This window comes from Panthera leo, chromosome B1, assembly GCF_018350215.1.
Source record: "Panthera leo isolate Ple1 chromosome B1, P.leo_Ple1_pat1.1, whole genome shotgun sequence".
Taxonomy (NCBI): Eukaryota; Metazoa; Chordata; class Mammalia; order Carnivora; family Felidae; genus Panthera; species Panthera leo.
In genome coordinates, this window is record NC_056682.1 from 16233601 (window position 1) to 16243759 (window position 10159).

At 39.5% G+C, this 10159-nt stretch overlaps 2 protein-coding genes across 5 annotated transcripts in view; one reads left to right on the forward strand and one right to left on the reverse strand.

Moving 5' to 3' along the window:
* The window catches only part of LOC122217394 (LRP2 binding protein), a 39195-nt gene extending 35121 nt beyond the window's left edge, over positions 1-4074 (reverse strand). Inside the window, exon 1 of one of the 3 annotated variants that reach the window (XM_042934315.1) lies at positions 3834-4074. The gene's annotated coding sequence lies outside the window, so the exon portion shown is untranslated. The remainder of the gene's footprint in view (positions 1-3833) is intronic. The other 2 variants (XM_042934313.1, XM_042934309.1) reach the window with 2 other exon arrangements.
* Positions 4075-5305: 1231 nt separating this feature from the next.
* Positions 5306-10115, forward strand: ANKRD37 (ankyrin repeat domain 37). Of its 2 annotated transcripts, none has more exons than XM_042934325.1 (5): positions 5306-5469; positions 6495-6647; positions 8782-8873; positions 9415-9618; positions 9866-10115. In XM_042934325.1, coding segments are annotated over exons 1-5 (510 nt in total). In that variant the 5' UTR covers positions 5306-5409; the 3' UTR covers positions 9867-10115. The 2 variants fall into 2 exon arrangements, with proteins under 2 accessions (XP_042790259.1, XP_042790260.1); XM_042934326.1 differs by lacking the exon at positions 5306-5469 and adding an exon at positions 5696-6286.
* Positions 10116-10159: the final 44 nt, after the last annotated feature.

The following is a 10159-nucleotide window of genomic DNA, read 5'->3' on the forward strand; positions in this document are numbered from 1 at the left end:
CCTGCATTATTCACTGCTGGAGAAAGGAACACATTGGTATGTTTCTTCTTGGAAGTGGGTGATCCATAGGCCTGTGCATGGATTTCTCCAGACTCCATCTGTTTTTTTTTTCTTTGATGATCCAATGTATATTCTTTTCACTGTAATAAACTTGCGCCGTGAGTACAACCATGTGCTAAGTCTTAGACTATGTATCTTAGATACACAGCATCTTAGACTATGTTGTAAAAATGTGAGCCTACACATTTCATGGAACTCTTGGTCAAGTTTTAAAAATCTGTTATTTTTTGGGGTGCCTGGGTGGCTCAGTCGGTTGGGCGTCCGACTTCGGCTCAGGTCATGATCTCGCGGTCCGTGAGTTTGAGCCCCGCGTCGGGCTCTGTGCTGACAGCTCAGAGCCTGGAGCCTGTTTCAGATTCTGTGTCTCCCTCTCTCTCTGACCCTCCCCCATTCATGCTCTGTCTCTCTCTGTGTCAAAAATAAATAAAAAAAACGTTAAAAAAAATTTTTTTTAAATCTGTTATTTTTTGTTCTTAATTTAATTATTTTTGTTGATGTTTCTAATGAGTTTTGAAACTTAATGGTTGGCTTAATCCAGTACTAAAATAATGAATAACTATCTTTAACTAAAGAACTTCAGGTCCAACACTGAAGTTCTTGTCATAATACATAAATAGTTACTGGTGCCCATAAATAAGTGTTCTGGGCAAAAATGCAAAGTACTGTGTTTATTGTTATTGTTCCTTTCATTACTGTTGTCTCATACTCATTAAAAAAAAATGGTAGCGTTCATATATTAACTGGAAGCATAATCTGTACATATATGATGGAAACTTAGAAAAGAACATTATAATTATTACTGAAATCTCAAAAGACAATATTGAATCGGGTGGTAGTCTTCTGTTTTTTCTTTATTTTTTTCCTCCTTCTAGTTAGGTCTATTTGCTTATTTAAAATAAAAACCCAGTTAGAGCTTTTTCCATGCCCTTCCTTTTGGGTGTGGCAAATTTACATCATGCCCTGAAATGAGAGAAAAAAAAAAAGTGTGGGAAAAGATAGGATGTCTTTCATTACCAGAGAAGCACTGAGTGGGAGAGCCTGGTAGCTTTTTCATTTTTCTGCAATTTACCATGCATTCTGTGAGTATATAAGCTACTCTTGGAAAGACTGATTTTTAAAAAAATTTTGGTAATTATGTGGGATTCGAATGCCTCATCTGTCCTGTTCCTGCTGTGTGAAAACCTTTTTTGGCCAGTTAGAGCTACAAGGGCCTTTCCTGAGGGGATTCACTCAACTTCCAGAGGCAAATGAATATAAATATTATTTAGTGACTGTATATTTATTTTCTGGATTTATAGAAGCTTATCCATATGAAGAGTTGATGCTATTATGGATACAGATAACACTCTGGAATGATTTATTTCCAGGGGTCAGGTAATAAAATATCTGAATAAATTTTTAGTGTATAAAAATGGCTTGTCACTCTCAAAGTGTGGTCACGGTTGAGACAAGAAACAGTTACAAGGTGAAATGACAAAAATCTGTAACAACCGAAATTTAAATTGACCTGCTGTCCTAATGACTATAAGGGTCACATCAAACAAGAAAATTGGATTAATCTTTTATAAAATAATCCTGAGCAGACCCACAAGGTTTCTTGTCCCCACCCTATGACTTAGACAATGTATAGGCAACAAATAATACCATCATCTCACACCTATTTCTCAACTCTATTGGGTAAGAGATCAGATTTCATGAAATCCTAAATATCAATATTGATCTAGGTAATTTCTGTGCTTAATGGCATTTACACAAGGAACTCTCAAAGTGTACTGGTAACTTAGTTTTAAAAAAAGACTAAGCATGAAATTTATATTATCATTTTTACCTGTATAAGACAACTGGATAATAAAAAATGATTTATTAGATGATTTGGGGAATGGTGTCAAAAGTTTGAAATTCAGTTGTTTTATTTAAAAAAATGCATATTATTGGAAGTGGGTAGAAAACAGAATATTAGATATATGCTTTGAGTGTATATTCGCTTAGAATTTATTTCAACATCATCTGCTACACTTGTTCTAATTTTTTAATTTACTTGTTCTAATTATTTAATTAGTAAAATGAACATTTTATCTATATTTTTCTCCTCTTAGGAAAAAAGATTAACTTGGATAGGATGTTAACAAATTGTGACAAATCTGAGTTACTGTAAAAAATGAATTTCAACTTTCTACACTAGATAAATGATATGTCAAATACATCAAGTAGCCATGGAGCTATGGCCTCCAGAAAGAAATACAATGCATTCTGTTCAGCTACTCTCTTTATATTCCTTAAATGAAAGAAATAGGTTGTGCAATAAATGCTTGTATTGCATGCATTCATTGTGGTTGGTCAGTTAAACAAGAATCAATGTCAAATCAATAGAGTATACAAGCATACCACATACATTTTAACTTAAAACATTTTATATTACTTTCCAATCTTTTCATGTAGGATCAGGAGCTTTTTCTTTAAATAGAAGTTGAATGTGAGAGTTTATACAGTTACCTTTCTTTCATAAACCAGATGCATGTGAATTCCATTTGATGTTTCTTTCAAATGGAGCAGGAGTTTAAAAATGCCCATGAAACGGCCTGAGCATAGAGCCATTTCTCCTCAGCTTTTACAGCTGATTTATCCTCACCTACTTTGAAAGCATTTTTCTTGAGATTTGATGATTTCGAAAGCATTTAGTTTCCTTACAAATTATAGCTCTCACCTCTCATTTCACCAGTTATATAATATTTAATTATACATTATAATAATCCTTATAGGTGTGGAAAAAATTCAAAGTGATATGAGCCCAAGTAACTGAACATTTAAGACAACAGCCTGGTAAAACTCCTAGTGGTCAATGGGCAGTGTGCTTTGCAGAGGAACTGAAGGAAATAGGTAGTGATTGGTTGTGAAAATTTTGTGAGATTTTTTTTTCTTTGTTTGACTAAAACTAGCTTCATAAGCTTTTAGATATCTTCTGTCATTACTGTATTTGGAAAGAGGGTTACTTAAAAGTGAAACTAACTATTTGAATGAAAACTTCAATAACTGTGGTCTACAGAAAGATGGTTTAAGTGGCCTCAAGTCTTCCTTTTTAAAATGAACTTCATATTTTTAGAATAACTTGAGATTTACAGAAAGTTGCAAAGGTAGTACGGAGAACTGTCCTGCTCAATTTTCCCTATCATTTTTGTTTTTGGCCAAATAATCTCAAAAATTTTTTTATTTGAATATAGCTGATGTTACATTAGTTTCAGGTGTACAACTTAGTGATTCAACCTTGCTATACATTTCACTGAATGAAAGAGTTGTTTTTCTATGGATTTTAATATCTATGGATATTCTCTAAGGACTTTCTTTTGCCTTAAAGAAGCCGATCTCAGTAACTTCAAATCTACCAACGATAACCAAAATTCTTTAAAATTTAGATATAAGAATGTGGCCTCTGGGGTCAAATGGCCTGAGTGAGTTCAGCTCTACCCCCTAATAATATGACCTTAGGTAAGGTATTGAACCTCTCCAAGCCTCCATTTCATTTCCTATAAAATGGAGAAGATAATAATACCTATCTGTATGAATCTTGGGGCACAGCAAGTCTCAATGTCAGTTTGTTTTAATAAATTGGAATAGACGTTAGTGGTCATTTAATATTTCTTTTCCATCACTGCTGTATGTGTATCATATACTGCAAGGAGACTGAATTGCACATAGTTCTAGTAGCACTGGAAGATATTTTACACTCCTGAGAAATACTCTTTCCTTCATGGACTACCTAACAAACTCCTACTCACCTTTCAAGACTCAGTCCACATATCTTGCATTCATTCGGTCACTTCGTCATCATCCAACATTTTTTATAAACACTCACTCTAAATGGCATCCTCCTTCTGGAGACACATCTACCAGCGAAGTAAACATAAATAACATTAACACTGCTTGAAAGAGTGCCTGTTGAATATGCATCTCAGATCATCTTCCTCTTCAGAAAACTCATCCCACCTGCTACACGTTCAGAAATAACTCCAGCTGCTTGCTCATAAGATAGTATTTCTTCCCCAAATGTATTTCTTCTGTATATTTTTGTGCTCCGCCAGCTTTGTTCAGTTTTTAGAAAGCTTTTAAGCTCGTTATTAACAGTAAGCCAGATACTTAGCTGAGACGTCGTTTTTCTGAACCATATTGTGAGCAATGGACAAGTAGGAAGTGATTAAAGGGAGAAAAGCTTTAACAACTACTCACAAAATTCCCTTTCCTCGTGAAACTTACATACATAACAAAAAGTTAACAATAATTACCAGACTTAACACGTGCTGAATAGAATCTTGTTTTAAATAAAATGGATGCAATATGGAGGCACATGCATCACACAGATATCCCATTGCATATGTTAACTGCAATATAATGTTTAGAACTCTAAGAACTCCGACAATACCTTAATCATTTAAGAATTCGTGAAAATGAACATCTGTGCAAACCTGAAGCTTAATTAAATGCTTTAAAAAAAAGTGCTCACCTAATTGATAAACATGAATGGAAAAGGGAAATTGGCAGTAAGTTCATGTGTTCTCACATATCTCTAACATTCTTCAAATATCATAAAAATATTTTGAATAATTTCAATATAAAAAATACAGAACACAAGCACTGTTCTAGGTGTTTGAACATAAGTATATATGCACACTTATGTTCAGGTACGCATATGAACAAGAACGTGTAAAACTACCCTTGGGTCAGTGCCTAACTAAGTATAATAAATTTACGACTGCAAAATTATTTTACGGCTCTAATTATGAAATAAAAAGGACTGTAACCAAAATTAGAACTACAAGGCCGCTCAAAGACTTGTCCTCTAAAAGCATAATAATAAACACAAACTCTTTATCAGCCCTACTCTCAAAGGAATCAGTAGGAAGGAAATCACTGAGTTTGAATTTTAAGCTAGATTAATCTTGGGGCCGGGGGGGAAGGGTTTAGGAAAATATAGTCAAGAGATTACAGATGTGGCCGAAGGCTACAATTTGAAGTCAGGAAGTCTGTTTCTAAAGTTGCACAAAAAGGTATGACTCAAGCTGAACAGAATGAAGAGCTCCAGGAAAGCCCTTCTCCACCCCCACCCACCCCTCTCACCCTCTGAGCAGCTGGGAGGTCCTGCCTGCCCTGCCGCGGAGGAGCAGCCCCGTACATAGGTCACAAACGTTCGTGGCCTGGGTCCCTTCGTCTGTCCTTGAACACTCCCCACAGTGAGTGTTAGGGCTGACACGTGTCCTCGTCCCTTAAGCAAACCCAAGGTTAATGGCCTGGCCACTCAACCTTTTCACAGGCGACAACCTCAGGGGCGTGCTTTAACCTTTCTCTAGGAGGGGACCTATGGCCACGGTTGGCTTATTTTACAGATTTCCCAGTTATGGGCGTGGTGTCACAGAAAAGGTCCGGTTTGACAAATTATTTAATTTTGGGGGGTGGTCGGAGCAGCCCTTGCTCTAAAACTCATCACTTTAGTTCACGTTAACCCTGCCGGCTCTCGCTTTCCGCCCTAAAAGTCTAGAGCGAGGGTGACAGGCGAGCGGGGAGGGGGGGGGGGCGGGGGGAGGGGGAGGGGTCCGAATTTGAACGTGACGCCGAAGGAACTCTGATCCTTCCTCCGGAGCCAGAGGGCGGGGGACGCGGCGCCAGCACCAAGCACAGAGGCTTCCAAAGGCGGTGCTGCCGGAGTTCCCTCGTTTCCTGGTTACGTGCGTGCTAGCAGAAACGAAAACTGCCGATTCTCCACAGGGACCAGGAGGCTGGGCACGCTAGTGTGAGACGTGTCAAGCCAAGCGCCCCCCATGGCCGCTGCCGGAGCCCAACCGCCAGGCGCCCTCTGCGGCGCACGCGCCTTGGGGCTCGGCGGGGGCCAGTGAGGGCCCCGCCCCGAGGTGGGCGTGCCTGGCGTCTCCCGGCTGGCCAATCGGCCGGCGAACCTGAGCCTTCCTCCCCAGCTAGCCTCGCGGTTGCACGTGCCAGTGTTTGTGTACGTGCGGCGGCCGCGGGGCTGGGAAAGGCCGGGCAGCTGCGGGTGAGGCTGCTGGGGCGCGGCCGGGGTTGGGGCGCGGCCGCGAGGGGCCGTCCCACTGGCCCGGGCAATCTAAATTCTCCCGCACTTGGGCTGGCTGTGCTCGCTTGCCTGCCCCGCCGCTCTGCTCTCCCAGGGCCTCCGGTCCTCTGCTTTAGGTGGAGAATGCTGTTGCTTGACTGCAACCCAGAGGTGAGACTCGGGCCCCTTTAATCCTGCAGGTTTACGCTTCCGGAAGTCCGTCTGCTCAGGAGCACTAGCGAGGGTGACTGACCACTGAGCGCTGCCGAGTCCAGCCTCTTCAGAATTAGATTTGGGGCGTGGGGGAAGAGTTTCAGCCGCGGGGGAGCACGGGACTGGACAGAGGCAACAGGGGTGCTAGAGCTGTTTCTTCCCGCAGGTGGACAGTCTGAAGCATCTGCTGGAGGCCGGGGCCTCGGTCAACGCACCCCCGGATCCCTGCGAGCAGTCGCCTGTCCATTTGGCCGCAGGTGGCGGCCTTGCTTGCTTTCTTCTGTGGCAGCTGCAGGCTGGCGCTGACCTCAACCAACAGGTAGCTAGGTTACTGATTGTTGCTGTGTGCACCCTGCCCTCCACCCAAATCCACACAAACCCTCCTTGGACGCCAAAACGTCAAGTTGTTGCTGTTATAGGTCTATAGCAGCGAAGTCCAAAGGATAGAAAGTGAGACTCTTAAGTAATTTAAAATTTTCTAGTAGCCACATTAATGAAAGAAAATGAAACATGAAATTAATTTATAATGTAACTCAGCTTACCGAAAAATGATCATTTCAGTGTGTGATCGGTATATAACATTACTTACAGATATTTTCCATTTTCTCTTCCTACATCTTTTCAGTCTGGCGTGTGTTTTACATTTATAGCACATTTCAATTCAGACTAACCACATTGCAAGTGCTCATTAACTATATATATGACTACCGGCTACTATATTGGACAGCATACATAGGGCTACAGTTTATTTCAGAAGGAACAATTGCTGCGTTGCCAAATTAAAAGTTTCAGTGTAGTAATTATTGAAGTAACGATTGTGAGGCAAACTCAACCATTACAGTTTCCTATAGAACTTTCTTACGGTAGCCTGCATCTTCCATTGAATATTAAAGTATGGTGAATTTAAATTGTACTTTTTTTTTAAATTTTTTTTTTTGCCTCTGTAAAACTCTACCTTGCTTTTGTTCACCTAAATTGGAATGCACGTGTTTGTATTTATTTATTTATTTTTTGGTTATTTTTAAATTTTTTTAAAATTTACATCCAGGTTAGCATATAGTGCAACAGTGATTTTGTTAGATTCCTTAACGCCCCTTACCCATTTAGCCCATCCCCCCTCCCACAACTCCTCCAGTAAACCTGTTTGTTCTCCATATTTAAGAGTCTCTTATGTTTTGTCGCCATCCCTGCTTTTATACTATTTTGGCTTCCCTTCCCTTGTGTTCATCTGTTTTGTCTCTTAAAGTCCTCATATGAGTGAAGTCATATATTTGTCTTTCTCTAATTTCACTTAGCATAATTTCCATCCACATAGTTGCAAATGTCAAGATTTCATTCTTTTTGATTTCTGAGTAATAATCCATTGTATATATTACGACATTTTCTTTATCCATTCATCCGTCGATGGACATTTGGGCTCTTTCCATACCTTGGCTATTGTCGATAGTGCTGCTATAAACATGGGGGTGCATGTGTCCCTTCGAAACATCACACCTGTATCCCTTGGATAAATGCCTAGTAGTGCCATTGCTGGGTCATAGGCTAGTTCTATTTTTAGTTTTTTTGAGGAACCTCCACACTGTTTTCCAGAGTGGCTGCACCAGCTTGCATTCCCACCAACAATGCAAGAGATCCTTTCTCTGCATCCTTGCCAACATTTGTTGCCTGAGTTGTTGATGTTAGCCATTCTGACAGGTGTGAGGCAGTCTCTCATTGTGGTTTTGATTTGTGTTTCCCTGATGATGAGTGATGTTGAGCATCTTTTTCATGTCTGTTAGTCATCTGGATGTCTTCTTTGGAGAAGTGTCTATTCATGTCTTTTGTCCATTTCTTCACTGGATTATTTGTGTTTTGGGTGTTGAGTTTGCTAAGTTCTTTATAGATTTTGGATACTAACCCTTTACCTGATATGTCGTTTGCAAATATCTTCTCCCATTCCATTCAGTTGCCTTTTAGTTTTGCTGATTGTTTCCTTCGCTGTGCAGAAGCTTTTTATTTTAAAAAAATTTTAATGTTCTTTCTTCATTTATTTTTTAACAGCGAGAGAGACAGAACATGAGTAGGGGAGGGGTAGAGAGAGGGGGAGACACAGAATCTGAAGCAGGCTCCAAGCTCTGAGCTGTCAGCACAGAGCCTGACGCAGGCCTTGAACTCAACTGTGAGATCATGACCTGAGCCAAAGTCAGATGCATAACAGACTGAGCCACCCAGGCGCCCCTAGAAGCTTATTTTGATGAGGTCCCAGTAGTTCATTTTTGCTGCACATGTTTTTATTAATGAAAACTTTGTATTTACTAAACACCAAGTGAAATTTATTTAAAAAAACTTGAATCAAAAAAATTCAGAACCATGTAGTTCTAACTGGCTTTCTTGAACAGTAATTAGATTTTACCTGCTAACTTCTACAGAGAGCGTTGTGGGGCGAGACTAAAATGTGCTGTCCTATCTTTAAGGATGTTTTTGGAGAAGCTCCACTACATAAGGCAGCAAAAGTTGGAAGTCTGGAATGCCTTAGCCTGCTCGTAGCCAGTGATGCCCAAATTGAGTAAGTATAAAATCAATGGCTTCAAATTTCAGAATTTTCTTGAACTAAGCTAATCAGACTCCTGAAGCTGAATTATGTGTGCTCTGATGCTTGCCTAATTGACAATGTGGAGTTATCATTTAAATGTTGACTTAAGCTATTAACGATACCTAATATTATCACATTTAAGTAAAACATGGATTCTTAGCAATGAGAGGTGCAATTCTTTTCCTCTCTTGTGGCAATATTACATTTTAGTTTGGGTTTGGGATAATCTCTTTTATACAAGCTCTCACTGACCTCCTTTGAGTATCACTTGTTATATTGAGCACAGAATATTCTTTCATTCACAATGGAATGTCCATTCTGTGCTGAACTCTGTGCTAGCCACTGAAGTTGCAGTAGTAAGGGAATATTGGAATTTCCCTAGGATTCCTTTACTTCTGTTCTGAAACCAACATTTGTATGCACCCATATCTCCTGTGTAGAAAGACATATTTAAGAAAAAAAAGGCTGAATAATTGTCAATTTTTATGTAACTCAGTTTTTGTCTTAAATTCAGTTTATGTAATAAGAATGGGCAAACAGCTGAAGATCTAGCTTGGTCATGTGGATTTCTAGAATGTGCCAAGTTTCTTACAACAGTTAAATGTATGCAGTCAGTAAAATCAAGTGAGCCATCGGATAGAGATCACTGTGTCCCAGGGCTTGGACAGAAACGAAGTTTTGGAAGTGCAGAAAATACAACCGGGAAAAGGAAGTGTTGGTAAGTAATTCAGTTCTGTTTTCTTCCTCCCTCGGAGATCTCTTATTTAGTACAGAATTTATTGTTTCATTTAAACATTGGCAGCCTAATTTCTAGTGTATCTTTTTATTTTCATTAACACATTTTAATACTGGTTTTAGTAACTGCTGCTAGATTCTAGAGGTCAGAAATTGTCCTGCATGATGCAAGGCTGGGGAGAAAACCTTTCTAAAAAAGTTTTTAATGTCACTGTGTTTTTTAACAACAGATTCATGCTGGTTCTGAAAAGGTTTGAAGAAAGCCTTCGCTCCGTGCAGGTCTATTGCTCAGCTACAAGCAATGGCTTTTGGTTCACCAGGTGTATCAAAACTCCTTCTAAGAAGGAGGAGAACTTTCTTCTAAGTGAAGATAGCATTTAAGAACACATGTTTTTACATGCCTATAATATTTTGGTTGTGCATGCTTTGTCTGTTAAATTATTAAAGAATGTTTAAAGAATAAACTGTTTTCTTTGTGTACAACTTGTGGAAAAAAATTGTAGTTTAATCCATCAACCTACACC